The 19,294-nt window shown below is 33.9% G+C and overlaps 5 protein-coding genes across 5 annotated transcripts; all 5 read left to right on the top strand.

Moving 5' to 3' along the window:
* The first annotated feature begins 768 nt into the window (after nt 1–768).
* On the top strand, nt 769–2,456 carry LOC117922475 (E3 ubiquitin-protein ligase At4g11680-like). Its single transcript, XM_034840607.1, has 4 exons — nt 769–1,079; nt 1,509–1,634; nt 1,739–2,000; nt 2,238–2,456. The coding sequence occupies exons 1-4, from the start codon at nt 769–771 to the stop codon at nt 2,454–2,456; spliced, it is 918 nt and encodes a 305-aa protein (XP_034696498.1).
* A 1,681-nt stretch (nt 2,457–4,137) lies between these two features.
* Nucleotides 4,138–5,779, top strand: LOC117922474 (E3 ubiquitin-protein ligase At4g11680-like). Its single transcript, XM_034840606.1, has 4 exons — nt 4,138–4,448; nt 4,727–4,876; nt 4,960–5,218; nt 5,612–5,779. The coding sequence occupies exons 1-4, from the start codon at nt 4,138–4,140 to the stop codon at nt 5,777–5,779; spliced, it is 888 nt and encodes a 295-aa protein (XP_034696497.1).
* A 1,621-nt stretch (nt 5,780–7,400) lies between these two features.
* LOC117922473 (E3 ubiquitin-protein ligase At1g63170-like) lies at nt 7,401–8,905 on the top strand. The gene is made up of 3 exons (XM_034840604.1): nt 7,401–7,714; nt 8,109–8,598; nt 8,708–8,905. Exons 1-3 carry the CDS (start codon nt 7,401–7,403, stop codon nt 8,903–8,905), a joined length of 1,002 nt encoding a protein of 333 aa, XP_034696495.1.
* A 2,901-nt stretch (nt 8,906–11,806) lies between these two features.
* Nucleotides 11,807–13,382, top strand: LOC117922472 (E3 ubiquitin-protein ligase At4g11680-like). Its single transcript, XM_034840603.1, has 4 exons — nt 11,807–12,102; nt 12,616–12,741; nt 12,825–13,089; nt 13,215–13,382. The coding sequence occupies exons 1-4, from the start codon at nt 11,807–11,809 to the stop codon at nt 13,380–13,382; spliced, it is 855 nt and encodes a 284-aa protein (XP_034696494.1).
* Nucleotides 13,383–17,100: 3,718 nt separating this feature from the next.
* On the top strand, nt 17,101–17,775 carry LOC117922471 (E3 ubiquitin-protein ligase At4g11680-like). The gene is made up of 2 exons (XM_034840602.1): nt 17,101–17,289; nt 17,521–17,775. The coding sequence occupies exons 1-2, from the start codon at nt 17,101–17,103 to the stop codon at nt 17,773–17,775; spliced, it is 444 nt and encodes a 147-aa protein (XP_034696493.1).
* Nucleotides 17,776–19,294: the final 1,519 nt, after the last annotated feature.

Here is a 19,294-nt window from a genome sequence, read left to right as displayed (position 1 = left end):
GCACCGCGGGTTGTCTTCACTTCACTTCAATTTCCATGTCAAGGCCACACATTTTGTTGTTGGATGAGCCAACAAATCTAATTCACCTGTACAACGGATATTAGGAAAAACAAAGCCTATGGATTTTCAAATTGTTCTTCTCTTATATAATTTACCTGTATGTATACTTCTCCACAAGGGAATTCAGTTTCTTTGATTTAATCACCTTGCTTTGGTTTTGACGTACTTGCAAAATTTTTTTCTCATGCATTAAGAGGCACGCTAAACTACACCTTTTGATAGAACAGTTTTAGAGATGACTCTCATTATGTACAAGTGCAAAAATATTCTGAAATCAACACGGGATTGGATTGGGTTTGAGTTAAGTATCCTGGGTTTGATTGGGTTCGGATCGCTTGTTTCTTAATTCAGGTTGGGTTAGAGTTAGCAATTAACCTAAATCAACATACCCAAATTTCAGTCCTCCGTATATACAATGCTTAATTTATTTTACAAGTCCCAAACTTAATTCGAGTCCATGACCCAATTTTGAATTATTTATTTTCTTTTAACTTCTTGGTTTATCCTAAAAGTGAAGAGATATTCCGGACTGATATCCCAAAGCTGGTACATCAAATTCTCACAGTTCAACCTATGTTTCCCTAATAATTAACAAACAATATTCTTACTTTGTGAAAGTATTCTTGTTTCATTCTTGGATTTTTCAGCATCTAATTTTGTTTGCAAATCCATCAGTAGAAACCCAAACCAACCCAAACCCAAATGCAAATGGCAAACCAGAACGATGGTGAGCACATAATTGAGATTGGAGATCAGAGACCATCAATTCCTACTATTCAAACTCCTTCATCTTCTCCATCACATAGTAATCCATTCGAGTCTGGATTATGGATTTCTTTGCAGTTTATTCTAAGTGTTATCCAGATTGTTGCATCCATTGTGGTTTTGTCGCTGTCCAAACTAAATGGAGATCCAGACTACAAACTCTTTTCATGGGTTGTGGGCTATGCTTGTGGCTGTGTTCTCATGCTTCCTCTTCTCTACTGCAGATATATTGTCAGAGGAACCGTGAATTTACAGTATGTTTTTGTTTATCACTCTTCCTCGTTTCCATTTCCTGAGAGATTTTTACTCAACATGAGACACGTTTTAAAGCTATCGGGTCCCTTAATTTCTAGAGCGCGCATGCAATATCTACTTGATTAGGAGTGAGTTATGGCAAATGGTATTAAAGTGGGTCTCCAACCTCAGTGTAGGGGGCTTATTTCACCTTGTGAGGAAACACGTTATGTCTGGGAGTTATAAACCCAGGTGGAACTTTACAAGCAGTTAAAAACCAACATGAAGCTAAATGAAATTATGCATTTTTGAGATTCAGAATTTAGGAATGATCGGGATCCTTATTGGAAATGTCTTCTTATATCATATTCAGGAATGGTTCTTAAACCTTACTTCGTACTGTACGCTCAATAGTTAATTTTAGTGAAGAAGCTGTTTCTGATTTGCAGGCTGTATGGAATAGTGGAAGTGTTGAAGATGTCCTTGAGCTGCTACTTTGCAGTGTGGTTCGTCCTGGGCAATGTATGGGTTTTTGGATCTTCATCTACTGGCAAGGATGATACCAAATTGGAAACGTAATTGTTTTGTATTCTTCCTTTTTTATTTATTTTTTTTTTTTATTGAACTTGTAAATTGTAATGGCTGGAGTCACTCGCCTCTTTCTTCGCCCTCCATGCAGGTTATGCCTAGTGTTCCTGGCGTCCGGCTGCATTATGTATGCGATGCCAGTCGTGAGATGTGCTGCCTTCTGTCTGTTGTTGCCTTTTTTGATTTTGCCAACACTGGCCTCTCCACAAGAACAAGCTAGAGAAGCCAACCCAGATTATTCCTTTAATGCACTGCCAACCTACAATTTTAAGTTAAAGGAAAATGGAACAGGTGAAAGTGGAGTCTTAGCTGCAGGGACAGATAAGGAGCGTGCCATATCCGGAGAAGATGCAGTGAGTTCAATACCAAGTTCTGCAGAATTCTGATCTCATGGCCTTCAATCTAGTTGTATGTGGTGGAAAAATGCAGCCACAAACTTAAACATTTGACTCAAAAAGCAAAAGAAAGGAGAGATCGAAGTGCTGAGATTCAAATGATTAATTTGCGAACTTGGATGAAATTCAGAAGTATTTGTCTCATCAGTTGGTTTTCTAAGTACTGATATTTTCCCCCACTTCCATTTTGTATAGGTTTGCTGCATTTGCTTGGGAAAATATGCAGACAATGATGAGGTGCGGGAGCTTCCATGCAGCCATTTCTTCCATGTGGAGTGCGTGGATAAATGGCTGAAGATTAACCCTCGGTGTCCTCTCTGTCAATCTGAGCTTGGAGGGGCTGGTGGGGCTTCAACATTGGTCACTCACTCCAGTCAGGACCAAAGCGAGAGGATGACAGATACTGCGTCTTAATCCTTAGAAGCTTGGGGTACTTGCATTATCATGAGGAGTTTTTGAGTGATGTATTTAAACAGCCACTTATCTGTTGTCAGGTGGCACTAGGTACTCATAAGCAGTTCTGTACCATGTAATCTGCAGAATATTGGAGTCATGAGGATATCAGGAGTCCATGAAGTTCTAACATTTTCCTTTGTTGAGAGTGATGAGGAAAATTTTCTTGGATCTTCAATCAAATCATGATCTTGAATAAATCCATTCATACACAAAGCTTAAATTCAGCGCACAACCAAATTCTGGTTATGCCTAGGTGTTCAAAAAACCAATTAGTCCGAAATAAGAAAAAGCTATTGATTATGATTGAGTTGTACATGGATTTTTAATAATGTTGGTTTACAAGTTCAAAGTCGAATGGATTCAGTTCAATCCACGATTTCTCATTCCAAACATTCGAAACATCGAAAATAACTACATGTGTCTTATATTTACTCACTCTTTATAATATGAATTTTATGATTTGATAATATTAATTTTTATGACTTTTTTTATATCTACACGATGATGTTTGATAAAACTTTATAATTATTACTTAATTATTTAAGTTAATTTTAAATTAAATTATCCTTGAGTTATTGAGCTAAAACCTATCACTTAATTTTTATTTCAATTTTAAAATTATTTGATAAAGTTAATTTAAAATTTATTTAAACTTGTTAAACTACCAATTTTCTACACCCTCCTTCATGTACAGCTCCATATCAATTTGGAATCATATCCAACATATATGAATAGAATTTGGATTCATATGCAATAAACAAATAGGAGAAATGCAATAAATGTTTAAGTTCATAGGACTTTGGTTCAACATGCATATTATACTCCTTAACAAAATCATCAAATTAATGTATTTACCCTCATTAATTTTAAATAATATTTATACTTTCACTAATTTTAAGCAATTAATTTATTTGTTAAATATCTATATTTAAAATATCGTAGATGGCTTAAATAACTATAAGAATATTAATTATGACAGATGAGTTGTGAATGTAAAATACTTTCATTAAATATGGATAAATGAGGCAAAAGACATTCAGGATTAAGATTAAGTGAACTATCTTAACCTAATATTTAAAATTATTTTTTACTTTTAAATTGTGATATTAAGTTATTTTACTAAATGTATTTAATTTACTTAATGATTTGAATTAAATTTTGAAATCGTGTTAAGTTAGATGATTTACGAAACACCCTCTTAATTACTATCTAATTGGATTGAAGTAGAATGGTTTGAAGAGATTAACAAGGCTTTTTTTTACAAGTCTGCTATAGTATTCTTAATGCATTTTGGTTCACATCTTCAATTCTAGGCATTTTGGATCTAGCATGTTATTATTCATACATCATAATCAAACCGATCAATTCTCTATTAGATTGGTTTGGATAGATTTTAATAATCAAAATTGAACACTTTGCTTTTAGTTTTTCTTGTTTCATTCTAGAAATTCCATGAAGATTCCAATGAGTGGCTGGCATCTCAAAGATTTCTGAATCATATTTAATTAGTTAAATTCATGTTTCCCAAATACTTTATGAAATCATTCCTTCGTTCATTCTTGGATTTCCCATCATCTAATTTTTGTTTGCAAAAATCCATCATTAGCAACCCAAACCAACCAAAAACAGTACTTTGCAAATGGCAAACCAGAATTATGGTGATGAGCAGCACACGATTGATATTGAAGATATACCACCAATTCCCACTAATCAAAATTCTTCAACTTCATCACATGTCCACTCACGCGATTCTGGTTTATGTCTTTCAATTCAGTTAATTCTAACCGTGACCCAGATGGTAGCTTCCCTTATGGTTTTGTGGGTGTCCATGGCCCAGGAACATAGATACCCCAAACTGTTTACATGGGTTATGGGCTATGCTTCTGGCTGTGCTTTAATGCTTCCTCTTCTTTACTCCCGATATCGCATCGCAAGAACCTTGAATTTGCGGTATGTTTTTGTTGATCATTCCTATATCATCAGCCTATGTGTAGAGACAATTTGAATATGTCAGATTTCATGGACAAACTCAAACAACAAGGGATCACATTTGGGCTTTCTCCTTGGAGGGCTAAGAACATAGAGGATGAACACAAAGGAAGGCTGGGGCAAAATCATCTATATTCATGAATAGTTTTGAAAACTTAATTTACTAAATAGTTTTCTATATCATATATATTCAGTAATGCTTCATATTAATTACTGTTTCTGTTGTCTGTACTCCGTAGTTCTAGTGAAGAAGCTGAGAAGCTGTTTGGAGTGGTGCGATTCTTCAAGATGACCTTGAGCTGCTTCTTTCTAGTGTGGTTGGCTTTAGGCATTGTATGGATTCCCGGAGCTCTATTTTCTATCCGTGATGATGCAACCTTATTGGAAACGTATTTCTTCTGCATTATTCCATAGCTATTGGAGTACTTGTAATGGTTGAAGTAACTCAACTGGTTATTGGCCATCCTTGCAGGTTATGCCTAGTGTCGTTTCTCTCTGGATGTTTTGTGTATGCGATACCAGGCATAGGATTTGCATCACTCTGTCTGTTTTTGCCTTGTTTGATTTGCGCAACACTGGTCACTCCACATGAAAAACCTAGAGGAGCCACCCCAGAATCCATTAATGAACTGCCTACCTACAAGTTTAAGTCAAAGGAAAATGGAAGAGGTGAAGGTGGGGTCTGGGCTGCAGGAACCATAAAGGAGCGCACCTTATCTGAGGAAGATGCAGTGAGTTCAATAATAAGTTTCATGGCCTTACAACTAGTTGCAAAACCAACATCTGGACATGGAACTGAGTCGGGGTTGAATGCAGCCATAAACTTGAAACATTCATTCAAAAAATAGGAGAAAAGAAATTAGAATTTGGATGACTAATTTGGGTATTTGGATGATTTATTTAATCTTTTTGTTGCAAACAGGAAAAGTAGCTATCCCCTCCCAATTATATAGAAATTATACATTCAGGTTTAAGGCTCTTGTAACTTTAAAATGCATCTACAAGGTTAAGAAGTGTCCGTCCATATAAAGGTTCAAAAAAGATTTCGTATTCGGTGTGGGATGTCACATGGAAGGTTCCCATGCATGTCAATTGGTTTTCTAAATAGTGTTCCATTTGTGCAGGTTTGTTGCATTTGCTTGGGACAATATGCGGACAATGAAGAGCTGCGGGAGCTACCATGCTGCAGCCATTTTTTCCATGCGGAGTGTGTGGATCAATGGCTGAAGATCAAAGCATGCTGTCCTCTCTGTCAATCTGAGGTGGGCGGGGCCGGTGGGGCTGCAACATGAGTTGCCACCCACTCCCAGTCACAACCAAAGTTAAGAGGATAGGAAGGATACAGTGTCTTAATGCCTTTGAATTATCAACTCAACTGGCATAGCAAGCTTGAGCTACTCACAGCACATGTATATGGTGTCTTCAGCCCGCTCACCCCATTCGTGGAGTAATGAACTTGAAGTGTAATAAACTTTTGTGATGTAAACTTTTTCTCCTCCTCCTTTTGGGCAGTGAACGATTGCTCGTATTCTTGAACAGCTAATATGAATGGACTAAAAAAGGATAAAATAATTTAATAAGCCAAAATTTTTTTGTGCCTTTGATCTTAGCCATGAGAGAAATGAAAAACTTTGGTTTAGCCTAAAATTAGATTTTTTTTTTATTGGAATGAGAATGCCATGTATATGTTTGAGATCTTTTAAATATTTTTCACGAGATCATGAACTTTTTTTTTTAGAGTTAATTATTAACATATTTTTTTAGATTTATTTCTTTTGCGAATGTGATGAGAATTGTTCTTTAAAATTTCATACCTCATATTTTTTCAAAATTAAAGATCATATTTGAAATGTCTTTCATAGTTCCAAGAAGTTGCATGAGAAGTTTGTCAATATTGATCCCTATGAACTTAGCGGGACCTTGACACCTAACATCTCCTTGTGTAGCACAATAGGACTAATTTAGGATTCAAAATCCAATAGCATGCCATGCCAATCATAAGATGTGCAACACTGTCTATTTTTACCTATATATATATATATATTATATTACCCTCCCTACAAAATCATGAAAAGTTATAAATGGAAGAAAAAGAGAGGACAACCCATGACCAATTGACATGAAAATTTTCAAACTTAATTACAAAATAGCCACGGCACTACCTTAAAGGCCAATCATTATGGAATAAATCCATTCAAACCCAAAGCTTAAAAGGAAGAATTGTATTTTGGGACGAGCAAAAATTGACAATGGGCTCATGCAATATAAAAGTTGTAGAATGGGTTGAATTTCATTATATATATGGACAAAATTCCCTATCAACACATTTTTTCCTATTATTTAAGATGTGGTTTTGATCGTGATTATAATTGAAAATTATTAATATATAGTGACAATGATGTGAAACTTGAACTTTGTTGATATGGCTATAAGACCGATGACAATTGAAAGTCCACTAAATATTTTAAAAGAAAATACAAAGAAAAAGAAAAAAGAGAAAGAAAATAATTTTAAAATCCCATAATATTTTTCTTCTATTATTTTAAAGATTTATTCCTCAAATATGTTGATAATGAAAAGGTTGAAAATTAATAAGTTTTTAAATTATTCTCATTCAAGTAGTAAATAAATAAGGAATTCTAAAAAGTCACCCTTAATTTTTTTCTTTGAATTTAAAAGAAATTTAAAGAAATTGGGTTCCAGAGAGCTAAGACCGTGCAAACCCTGCTTTTAGCTTTGCTTGTTTTATTCTAGAAAGGCAAGAAATTAATATTCCAATGAGCGGCTGATATTCCAAAGATCCCATATGAAATTATTCCTTGGATCGGTCATTCCTGGATCTCACATCATCTATCTTTGTTCTCAAATCCTCCAGTAGAATTTAAACTCAAACCAACCAAAAACACTTTGCAAATGGCAACCCAGAATTATGGTGAGCAGAGAATTGGTATTGAAGACATACCACCAATTCCTACTAATCAAACTTCTTCGAGCTCATCAAGTGGTGACCCATCTGATCCTGGGTTAACATTTATTCATATTCTGTTCGTTCTAAGCGTGATCCAGGTTGTAGCATCCCTCGTGGGTTTGTGGGTGTCCATAGTTTATGAGCATCCAGACTACGAACTGATTTCATGGGTTGTGGGCTATGCTTCTGGCTGTGCTGTAATTGTAATATTTCCTCTTCTTTACTTCCGATGTCGCATCACAAGCACCTTGAATCTGCGGTATGTATTTGTTTATCATTGGTCAACAGATTTATTACTGGCCATATATAACATATGTTTTCTTGTGCCATACTATCATAAGAGTAGATCAGTAGATGCCCGAATGCTCCATCTGGATGTCCAAGAACTGTGGGTGCCTTCGATATTAAAGGGGTTATCCTATCTCGGCCTATGTGTAGAGTTAATTTGAATCCCTTGATTTCATGGACGAAGTCAAACAACATGGGATCAACCCCTTTGAACCGAAGGAGGGCTGAGAACATAGAGGATGATCACAAAGGAGCTGGGTCAGGAAGAGTTTCTGTAAATAAGTTACTAAATATGTTTTATATATTATGTATATTCAGTGATGCATCATATTCCTGTTTCTGTTTTTGTTTTCTGCGCTTTGCAGTCAGCGTAAAGTGATGACAGGCTTCTGGATAACCATGAGCTTCTTCTTTCTAGTGTGGTACGGTTTGGGTATTGCATTCTTTGCTGGGGGTTCTTCTTCTAACCATGGTGCACCCAGATTGGAAACGTATAAATTTCTTCTGCATTATTCCATTTCTATTGGAGTAGTTGTAATGTTTGGAGTCACTCAGCTATTAGTTGGCCCTCCTTGCAGGTTACTCGTTGTGTTGCTTTTTGTTGGCTGTCTACTGAGTGCATTGCCAGCCATTGCATTAACTGTAGCATTCTGTGTGTGTTTGCCTTGTTTGATTTGGGTAATACTGGACTCTGCGAAGGAAAAATCTAGAGGAGCCAGTACCCCAGATTCCCTTGGGGCACTGCCTACCTGCAAGTTTAAATCAAAGGAAAGTGGAGGAAGATCAGGTGACGAGGGTGGAATAGTCTTGGCCGCAGGAACAGAAAAGGAGCGCACCTTATCTGGAGAAGAAGTGGTGATTTCAATAATAATAAGTTTTTCTTTATTTATTTAATCTTTTTGTTGCAAAGAGGGAAGATTTCCCATACCAATTGGTTTTCTAAGTAGCCTTACATTTTCTGCAGGTTTGTTGCATTTGCTTGAGAAAATTTGCAGACAATGATGAGGTGCGGGAGGTACCATGCTGCAGCCATTTCTTCCATGTGGGGTGTCTGGATAAATGGCTGAAGATCAAAGCACGCTGTCCTCTCTGTCAATCTCAGCTTGGCGTGGCTGCTGAGGGTGTAACAGATGCCACCCACTCCAGTGACAATCCAAGTTAGAGGAGGACGGATTCAGTGTCTTAATGCCTTTGAATTCTCAACTCAACTGGCATAGCAAAGCTTGAGCTACTTCGGCTTGAGTTGCCTTCAACCTGCCCATCCCATTTGTGTAGTAATGTACATAAACTGCCACTCTATATATTCTCAGCAGTCGGCCCAACCAAGTGGGCAATAAGTAATATTCATTTATACCATATAATCTGGAGAATCTTGGAGCTTCTTGGGCATGGTAATATATTTCTTTTTCTAGAAGGAATATTATATATAATATTTCCTAAATTAACATGTAATTGTAGTTAAATTCTTTCTAGTGGGTTTGTGAGGATTATAGGTATGTGATGGATAAAGATGCAAAGAAAAGCAAGAGATATCGAATGGAGTAAGAGTGCTTTCTAAGGGTTAAATGTGAGGTAGAGCAAAAGAGCTAATGATGCTTCCACATGCACAACAAATGATATGAGAGCCTTGGTTGAAGACGTCTGGAAGAACCTTGGTTAAAGATGTCTAAAAGAGCTCTTGGTTCAAGATGTTTAGAAGAGTAAAGAAAAACAAAATACAAAAGATGATTGCAAAATGGAATTTTTTATGAAGGTGAAGTCACTTATTCTTTCACCGGAATGTGATACAAGAAACAAGAATATTGTGGCATATAATAAAACTATATATTATGAAGAGATAGAATATTGACTTAATAGATTTAAGGTGGAGATTGTTGGATATAGTGTCTCAAATTCTTAATTAGAATATATTTCTTTTTGTAGAAGAGATATTATAGAGAATATTTTCAAAGTTAATATGAAAATATAGTTAGATACCTTATAAACTCTCCATAAATATTCAAAGTCATGAGGAGAAAAAGTTATGAGAGAAATATGATTTTGTGATGATTATATGTGATGAATAGAGATGTGAAAATGAGTCAAAGTCGACATCCAACGGAGCAAAAGAGTTCACCAGGGTATAATTATAAGGAAGAGTGAGAGACACCTGATGGAATAAAAGAGCTTGTGGTTTAGGGTAGAGATACAAACAATAGGGAAAAGTGGGATGTATGTTTTGGGATCAAATAGTTGTATATGTTTCTATCATTTGTAATATTTTCTATCATATAGTGGAATTTTCTCTCTTATTCTTGGATGTAAGCATGATCGATCGAACCCACCTTAAAATTTCATGAACCTTTGTGCGTGGTTTGGTTTTCTCTTTGGGTTCTTTCATTAATACATTTGTATCAAAGTTTCCACATATACAATAGTTTCAAGGGTACTATAAAGAATCCATCAGGTAATGTTTCACTCCCAAATATTTGAGGGAAAATGCAAGAGAAAATAAATAGAGAAGAAAAGTAAAATGAAAGAAAAAGCGATGAAAAATAAAAATAAAAAACCTTAAAATTAATATATTATTTTTATTCACTATTTCAAACTCATTTCAGTTGTTATATCTTTTCCATATAAAGTTTAACAATTTGAAAATACATTAACTTTCTAATTAATTTTAATGATATTTGATTTTCTATGATATTTTTCTTTATACAACCAAACATGAGAGGGTCATTCTCCTTAACACCTTTTTCTTTCTTTAATACTTCCCGAAAATCAAGCATATATAGCTTAAGTTTTTAACATTTTCCTTGTTAAGAATAATGAAATCAAAGAGTGATGAGGAATTTTTTTTCTTGGATAACTAAATTTCGAAGTTCCAAAAGCTTAGAACAATTCTTCTAAGGTTGTAGTACACTAGTACTTACTGTCATCTTAAAAGCTTCTTTGTTTAAGTATTCCCATTTTTAAGTCAATGTACTTTTATTAATAATACTTCTATTATAAATATATGTATTTTTATTATTTAAATATAAAATAGGTGCTTTGATAATAAAACATATACATAATGACAAAGTTATTTTTGGAAGACATAATGTAAAACCAAACATCAGAAAATCATTTTTTAATATTTTTTTTATTTCCTTAATATTTCCCGGAATCAAACATAACCTTAGTCATTTTTCCATAGCAGTAGTGAATTAGTATGTGTAAGATCTTCTTGTCCAACACTTACCAGCTGGTGTTTGATATTGGAAATTCTAGCAAAGTGACCATTAGATATGGCACTTTCCCAAGTTCAAGCACAAGAAGACCTCTGAAGTATGGGGTGTGAGGAAGATGGTTGAAGCAACACCAGGACTTCACCACATCTTGATGGATTGATGTTGACAATCCCAATGTAGTATTATAAACTGGGGCTTTCCTAAGCAATCTAGCATTATCTAATGGGCAGTAGGGAGAATATTTGACTTACAAGGATATCAATAATCCATAATGTTTTAACATCTTTCTTCTTCAGAAAAGATAAAAACTCTAATTAATAAAGAAAATTTTCTTTGATTAGTAATGTCATCTGAATATATTTATTTTCCTCTAACCCATAAAATTAAAACTTCTCCCAGTGTAAGTACAATTCTTTGACATAGCATGGATCCAGTGCCTACTTATATAGCTAGCTAGCTCTGTGCCATATGAGGCATGTTGTATGGAACTCCTAAAAATGTCCAAATACTTACTAACATCATGAATGAGTTCTCATTTTTGTCTACGGTAACTTGTTTTGGTATGTACATGTCTTGATGCTGCTATAGGGAGGAAATCATCCAAGTAGAAGTTCGAATTCAAACCCAAAAAAGTTTATTCCTGGTAATTTCCAATGAATCTCCAAATTGATTCTCAGCATGGAATCAGACGAGGGAACTATAGTCCAATCAGTGGCTGATATCCCAAAGATTTCGAATCATATTCAATTAATTAAATCCTTGATTCATTATTGGATCTCTCGTCATCTATCCTTTGTTCGGAAATCCTTCGATCAGTAGAAATTTAACTCAAACCAACCAAAAACACAATGCAAATGGCAAGCCAAAATAATGGTGAGCGGAGAATTGATATACCAGGAGTTCCTACTGATCAAACTTCTTCAACCATATCAATTGAGCGAACAGGCCTTCCTAAGTTTTTTCTTTCTATTATGATCTATGCAAATGTGATCCAGATTGTAGCATCCGTGGCGGGTTTGTGGGTGTCCAAAGCTCTTGAGTATCCAGCCAACAAAATCTTCGCATGGGTTGTGGGCTATGCTTTTGCCTGTGCTGTAATGCTTCCTTTTCTTTACTACCGTCTTCGCAATGCAGAAACCTGGAATCAGCGGTATGTGTTTGTTTATGATTTCTCCTCGTTGGCACTTGTTTAAGAAAACAAGAGATAATTTTTTTATTTTTTATCTTCTCTAAACCCTTTTTCAGAAACCTCCAAACTTAGTGCTGGCCATACTTAGGGTACAAGCCCGAATGCTCTGGATGTCTGAGAACCGTGAAAGACTCAAATCAAAGGGATTATCCTACTTCAGCCTGTGTAGGGTTTATTTGAATGTCTTGATCTAGTGGGGAAAGTCAAGCAACATGAGATCAACCTAAATAAGTTGGTTAGAGGAATTTGGATGTTGCATAAAAGGAAGGAATACACTTCCATCCAGTGGCCGAGCCAGGAATTTTGGTGAGGAGTGGCAAAATAAAAAATTTGTGTACGATAATAAAAATAGATAAATTTTCACATTTTAAAAATGGTAGGACCAGATATCATTTAATAAAATAAGTAATTATTGATATATATTCAGTAATGCTTCATATTCTTGTTTCTGCTTTTGTTTTCTGCACTCCACAGTCAGAGTAAAGTGATGGAAGTCTTCTGGTTAACCATGAGCTGCTTCTTTGTAGTGTGGTTCGTTTTTGGTTCTGTATGCTTCTTTGGAGTTTCTTCTTCTAGCCATGATGCACCCATATTGGAAGGGTATTTCTTCTGCATTATTCCATTTCTATTGGAGTAGTTGTAATGGTTGGAGTCACTCAACTGTTACTTGGCCCTGCTTGCAGTTTATTCAAAGCATTGCTTCTCAGTGGCTGTACAATATATGCAATGCCAGGCATTGCAGTAGCATCATACTGTCTGTTTTTCTCTTGGTTAATTTTGCCATTACTACTGCTCAAACTAAGGGAAAAACATAGAGGAACCAGTACCCCAGATTCCCCTCCTAATGTACTGCCTACCTACAAGTTTAAATCAAAGGAAAATGGAGGTGGAGTGCTCTTGGCCGCAGGAACCAAAAAGAAGAGCGCCAGCTTATCTGGAGAAGATGTGGTGATTTCAATAATAAATAAGTTTCTTTATTCATTTAATCTCTTTGTGGCAGAGAGGGAAGATTTCCCTTACCAAATGGTTTTCTAAGTAGTCTTCTTCTTCTTTCACTCTTCCATTTTGTGCAGGTTTGTTGCATTTGCTTGGGAAATTATGCAGACAATGAAGAGCTGCGTGAGCTACCATGCTGCAGCCATTTCTTCCATGTGGAGTGTGTGGATAAATGGCTGAAGATCAAAGCACGCTGCCCTCTCTGTCAATCTGAGCATGTAGGGCCTGGTGGGGCTGCAACATGATGAGTTGCCACCCACTCCACTCACAACCAAAGTTAGGGGATATACAGGACGGATATGGTGCCTTAATGCCTTTGAATCCTCAACTCAACTGGCAGAGCAAGCTTGAGCTGCCTTCAGCCTGCCCATCCCATTTGTGTAGTAATATGTACATAAACAGCCACTCTATTCTCAGCAAGTTGGTACAACTAAGTGGCCAATTAAGTGATATTCATTTTATACTATGTAATCTACAGAAGCTTGGAGTTTCAAGGGTATAGAGAATCCATTAGGTTTTTAACTTTCCTTGTTGAGAGTGATGAAATCAAAGACTGCATGATGAGGAATTTTTTCTTGGATGACTACCTTGTTTTGGCAACTATTTTTTAAAACAATTTTATCTTCTCCATAATAAAATAATATAAAAAATCAAAATAGATTTGATAACCAAAAAACGAAAACAAAATGTTTTTGAAAAACAAAAAATGAAAACAACTATTTCAGGGTAATTTATTGCTATAAAATTAAAAAGAATAATAATTTTTAAAACTCAAGCATAATCCAAACAAACCTCTAAACTCTTGAAAGTGATTTTCTTAACCTTTGAAAAAAGTCTTTGGTCGTGTTTGATAACTATTTTCGAAAATAATTTTATATTTTTTAAAACAAAAAAATAAAAATAAAAAATAAAATATGATATTTTCAAAACATCTTGTAATCATTTTCAGTTATTTTCACTTGTGCTTTTAGAACTCTTTAAAAAAATAATTATATAAACATAGAGAATTATTAAAAATAAAACATTATATATAAAAATTATATTTAAAACATAAAAAATAAGTTAAAAATATTTTAGGTTTGCAAACATCTCTATGGATTGAGGATTGATGATGACAATCCAATGGACTATTATAAATTAGGCTTTCCTAATCGGTCTAGCATTATCTAATGAGCAGCGGGCAGAACATTGGCCTTACAAGGATATCAATAATCCATAAAAATATTCCTTTCTTAATGTATGTCGGTTTCTGCTCCATACAATTAAAACTTCTCCCAGTATAAGTATAATCCTTTGACATAGAATGAATCCAGTGCCTACTCATATAGCTTGCTTTGCGCCATATGAGGCATGCTGTATGGAACTGTTAATTTGCTTGGAGCAATGCCTGATATAAATTGAACTCCGGACTTAGTTCTAAAAGTGCTGAAAACCTAAGCCTTCATCACCTAAACGATGATATGATTATCATTGATTGGCATGTGTTCACCAAATTATGGACACACATGAACGGGAAATAAAAAGAACATGATATTTTTAACGCGATTCGATGATCGATCAATATAATCCCAACATCTACGGAATGCACCTACACTCAACAATTTACTAATTAAAAGGAATATGAAGAGTTACAACGACGATGAAACTCTCTAAAACACCTCTTAATTGTGGTCACGCTCTCTCAAAAAATAAAACCCTAAAATATAAAAGGGTTAAATATATATAAGAGCAAATTCGTCATTTTATCTCATAAAAAAATAATTTCTCCAAAGAGTGTTATCCCCTTCAACCCCGATAGCTAATCAAGCAACTTGACCCTAAGCATCCTAAACAAAACACAACAAAACTGATTTAGATTTCACAGTCCAACAGCATAAAGCTTTAGAAGATACAAATGTTAGTTGAAGTTTGTTTTGTCAAAATTTGAGAAGAGGGGGAGTAAATATAGTGCATTGGTCCTTAAAGTAGTGGGGTGAATTATACTCATTTTTTATTTAGCTTGTTTGTTTATTTTACTAAGTCAATAATTTTTCGATCAGTGACTGATATTCCAAAGATTATAAACCATTTTTCAATTAAAACTAGGTCTCCAAAGCAATTAATCAAAACTATTCTAATGATATCAGACTAGCACCCCATTCTTGCTTTCTCTTCATTGGAAGCTCCATACCAGCCAAAATCTCTGCAAATGGAAAACCAGAATGATCGTCATCACATCATTGAGATTACCCAAAATCCCGAAAATATACCATCAAGTCCCACCACTCAAGCTTCAACTACTACAAAAATTCACAGGGTATGGATCATTTTTCAGTTACTTTTGTGTGTGTGTCAGATTATAGTATCCATTGTTATTTTGTGGTGGTCCAAAATACATGAATATCCAGAAAACAGACGGGTTGTATGGCTGGTGGGTTATACTTCCGGTTGTCTTGCACTGCTTCCTCTTATTTACCTCAGTTACCGGATCGAAGGAGCCATGATGAACTGGTGTGTATTCATTTCTTGTCTATCATTAAGGACATCTCTTTACTTTGTGAAGTTATACCATAAACTTGTTAAATCAATCCAAGAAAATAAAATAAAAACAACTGATGATTGTAAAGTTAGCATATGAATATATTTTCTTATTACAAATTATGGAAGATTATATAATTGAATTAGAGAAACTTTATCGATGTAAACTTAAATTTTCAAATTGAGATGAGGATATTTGGTAAAACTTAATATTTTTTACTTAATGACTTAAGTTGACTTTAATTAAATTAAAATGTTCTTAAGTATTAGGATTATTTGATAAAACTAACTTAAAATTTATTTTAAATCATCAAATTGACATATTTACCCTTATTAATTTTAATTAATATTTTTCGTCATTGATTTTAACTTATATTTATTTTTATTAAGTTTAAGGAATAAGTTTATTATAAAATATTTATATTTAAAATATTGTACATAAATAAGATAACCATAAATTTATTATAAAAAAAATAAGTCATAGATGTATATTTTCACTGATGTAGGTAAATGAAATAAAAAGAATTTAAGATTAAGAATAAGCTAATTATTTTGACTTAATACTTAAAATTAAAAATAATTTTAAATTGTAATATTAAACTATTTTATCAAATATTTTTAATCTACTTAATGACTTAAATTAAATTATTAAGTCATATTAAGTTTTTGAGTTGATTTATCAAACACCCATCACGTTTTTCAGTTAAGGTCTGAATTTTAGGTGGATTGTCTACTTTGATACTAATTATTAAGGTTATTTAGTAAAGTTAATTTAAAATTTATTTTAAATCATTAAAGTAACATATTTATTCATATTGATTTTAATTAATATTTAATTAATTTTAACTCATATTTAATTTTATTAATTTTAAGTAATTTATTTATTTATAAAACATTCATATTTAAATATTGTAGATATATAACACAATCATAAAATATTTATTATGAAAAATATGCATGGATATGGAATTATAATTCTAAAATATACTTTTATTTATGTGTGCAAATGAGACAAAAATGATTTGAGATAAAATAATAATAATAATAATAAGTTAACTATTTTAACTTCATACTTAAAAGGTATTTTTAACTTTTAAGTCACAATGTTATGTTAATTCAGAGAAGCTGGTTTCCTAGTTGCAGGCTCCATGTGGTGGTGGAAGTCTTGAAGATGGTATTGGGCTGCTTCTTTGCTTTTTGGTTTGTTTTGGGCAATACATGGGCTGCTAGAGTTTCCTCTGATGCAGAAAATTTGGACATGTAACTCTTAATGATCTCTATTATTCTATTTCCATTTGGAATTCAAGTCTTCAACCCATTCTTCACTCAACTGTTTTTTTGTCTACTTGCAGGTTATGCCAACTTTTACTCAAGTCTGGATGTATTGTGTATGCCATCCCAGCCATAGGATGTTTCTTATTGCCTCGCATGATTTCTTCAGCATCAATGGCCCCTAGAAACCTGACTGTAACGGCCGCTGCCGATCTCTTCATATTTCTTTCATCGCCAACCAGAGCAAACTCCTTCAATACACTGCCAACCTACAGGTTTAAGTTAAAGAAAAATGGAACAGATGCAGTTGGAGTCTTGGCTGCAGGAACCGAGCAGGAGCGTGCCATATCTGAAGAAGATGCAGTAAGTTCAGTGGAAGATGTGATACTAATTGTGAAATATGAGCCATATGATGAACTGAAAAGATAATAGTTGAATCTTGGTTTTCCACTAAATGCTTTTCTTTATTTAGTGTTTGTTGTTCTAGTTTTGCTTCGGGAACAGGTAGTTTCAAGCAGATTAAGATTTCAATTATGGTTTGATTTTCTGGGAAAAGTTCCTTGTTTTTTCTCACCATACTTTCATTGGGTGCAGGTTTGTTGTATTTGCTTGGAAAAATATGTTGACAATGATGAGCTGCGAGAGCTGCCATGCGGCCATTTCTTCCACAAGGAGTGTGTGGATGAGTGGCTAAAGATCAATGCACGGTGTCCTCTCTGCCAATCTGAGATAGCTAGGACTCATGGGGCTTCGACCTTTGCCGCAGGCTCCAGCCAGAATCCAAGTGAGAGGAGGACGGGTAGCACATTGGATGAAGATGGCGGTGGACATGGAAGTACTGTGGCTTGAGTTTGAATTCTCGTACTGAACTGGCAGAATGAGCTTGGGGTAATTGGATCATGAGGAGCCTCAGTATGTTCATCCAAGTTGTGAAGTAATAAACATAAACAACCTCTCCTCTCTCAGCTGGTTGGTCTAGCCACAGAGGCTACTAAGCAGTCTTATATCATGTGGTACGCAGAATACTTGAGTTGTAAGTCTATGCACGGCCAAGGAAGTATAAAATAATGAGATCAATGTACAAAATAGTAAAATCATATGAGGTACAAAGTAATAGGGCCCACATACAAAATAATGAGACCCATGTTGCATATGTGGCACCGCTTGATTGGAGATGTTTTTAAAAGTATTGAATTTATACTATAGTCAAACTAGACAACATAATTTTTAAAAGCACATTATCATTTTCCCAATTCATACTTGAGAAATCCCAAATTGAAGCCCAACCCATCACCAAGTTTTGAAGAATTCCATACTTTTAACTTTCTTGATATGTCATATAAGTTCAATAATTTTTCAATTAGGGACTAAATCACAAAGTTTGCAAATTACGGACGATAAGATATCTACATATTGATAAAATCAATAGTATTGGAAGTGTCTCAATTTTTTAATTGGTAGACATTTTTTTTTTATAAAGAATATTATATAGAATATTCTCTATAAAAGGAAAAGATTATGAAATGGAGATGGATTCATAAAAATCTTACATGATAGTTAGAGATACAAGGAAAAATGTATTGGATACAAATATGGAAAAGAATTTCAAACATCATCGAATAAAATGATGGGTTAGAATGTTTTAAAACCTAATAGTTGTATTTATTTTTTTATCTTTTATAATATTTTTTATAAATATAACAACGGTTATCATATTAAAATTCTTATGTATTTTTACATGTAGTCAGTTTCATATTTGCGTTGAAGCTTCACTAGACACAACAAATAGCTCAAAAAACTCGTATAATCCTACGTGTTTACCTTAACTTCACATTTACTCTTAAATTTCCCGAGTACCTTGAATTATGTTACATCTAAAGTTTTCTTATAAGATGGCGACTAAGCTAATATAATCCTAAAAAAAGTAGTGATTTCACTTCTTTTATCACCAAAGGACAGGGCATATGGACAATTCTTACCACTTTATACACACATAACTTCCTTTATTTTTTGTAAAAGAAAAATTCGCATAAGTTAATGAAAGGTAAAGGGTGTCTCTCACTTTTTGTAATGGTAGGGACACCATTAATTAGACCCATGTACCAAAAACATTGGACATAATTAAGATATTAATTTTCATATATTTTAGTATCTTTTATTTTTTTTAATTCATTTTATTTTTAAATATATAAAAAATAAAAACAATTTATTCATAGGTGTAACATTCTCCTAGGAAATTTTATGTCATAAAGGGAAAGAAATCACAATGTACATTTGCCTTTAATATTTTTTATTTTCTTTTTTTATATTTTTATTAATTATTATATTAAAAATATTTAATTTTCTAATTTTAAAGATATTAATTATA

The sequence above is a fragment of the Vitis riparia genome, chromosome 9, assembly GCF_004353265.1.
Source record: "Vitis riparia cultivar Riparia Gloire de Montpellier isolate 1030 chromosome 9, EGFV_Vit.rip_1.0, whole genome shotgun sequence".
Classification (NCBI taxonomy): domain Eukaryota; kingdom Viridiplantae; phylum Streptophyta; class Magnoliopsida; order Vitales; family Vitaceae; genus Vitis; species Vitis riparia.
Note: the sequence above shows the minus strand (reverse complement) of the source record. Positions and strands in the feature narration are given on the sequence as shown.

What these genes read in the sequence shown, in the direction of transcription:
- LOC117922471 (XM_034840602.1), top strand. Translation starts at nt 17,101, where the DNA reads ATGGCCCCTAGAAACCTGACTGTAACGGCCGCTGCCGATCTCTTCATA. An exon ending in CCATATCTGAAGAAGATGCA is followed by an intron (nt 17,290 to 17,520) that starts GTAAGTTCAGTG and finishes CATTGGGTGCAG; the next exon opens with GTTTGTTGTATTTGCTTGGA.
- LOC117922475 (XM_034840607.1), top strand. Translation starts at nt 769, where the DNA reads ATGGCAAACCAGAACGATGGTGAGCACATAATTGAGATTGGAGATCAG. An exon ending in GATGATACCAAATTGGAAAC is followed by an intron (nt 1,635 to 1,738) that starts GTAATTGTTTTG and finishes CCCTCCATGCAG; the next exon opens with GTTATGCCTAGTGTTCCTGG. An exon ending in CCATATCCGGAGAAGATGCA is followed by an intron (nt 2,001 to 2,237) that starts GTGAGTTCAATA and finishes CATTTTGTATAG; the next exon opens with GTTTGCTGCATTTGCTTGGG.
- LOC117922473 (XM_034840604.1), top strand. Translation starts at nt 7,401, where the DNA reads ATGGCAACCCAGAATTATGGTGAGCAGAGAATTGGTATTGAAGACATA. An exon ending in ACAAGCACCTTGAATCTGCG is followed by an intron (nt 7,715 to 8,108) that starts GTATGTATTTGT and finishes TGCGCTTTGCAG; the next exon opens with TCAGCGTAAAGTGATGACAG. An exon ending in CCTTATCTGGAGAAGAAGTG is followed by an intron (nt 8,599 to 8,707) that starts GTGATTTCAATA and finishes CATTTTCTGCAG; the next exon opens with GTTTGTTGCATTTGCTTGAG.
- LOC117922474 (XM_034840606.1), top strand. Translation starts at nt 4,138, where the DNA reads ATGGCAAACCAGAATTATGGTGATGAGCAGCACACGATTGATATTGAA. An exon ending in GCAAGAACCTTGAATTTGCG is followed by an intron (nt 4,449 to 4,726) that starts GTATGTTTTTGT and finishes TGTACTCCGTAG; the next exon opens with TTCTAGTGAAGAAGCTGAGA. An exon ending in CCTTATCTGAGGAAGATGCA is followed by an intron (nt 5,219 to 5,611) that starts GTGAGTTCAATA and finishes CCATTTGTGCAG; the next exon opens with GTTTGTTGCATTTGCTTGGG.
- LOC117922472 (XM_034840603.1), top strand. Translation starts at nt 11,807, where the DNA reads ATGGCAAGCCAAAATAATGGTGAGCGGAGAATTGATATACCAGGAGTT. An exon ending in GATGCACCCATATTGGAAGG is followed by an intron (nt 12,742 to 12,824) that starts GTATTTCTTCTG and finishes CCCTGCTTGCAG; the next exon opens with TTTATTCAAAGCATTGCTTC. An exon ending in GCTTATCTGGAGAAGATGTG is followed by an intron (nt 13,090 to 13,214) that starts GTGATTTCAATA and finishes CATTTTGTGCAG; the next exon opens with GTTTGTTGCATTTGCTTGGG.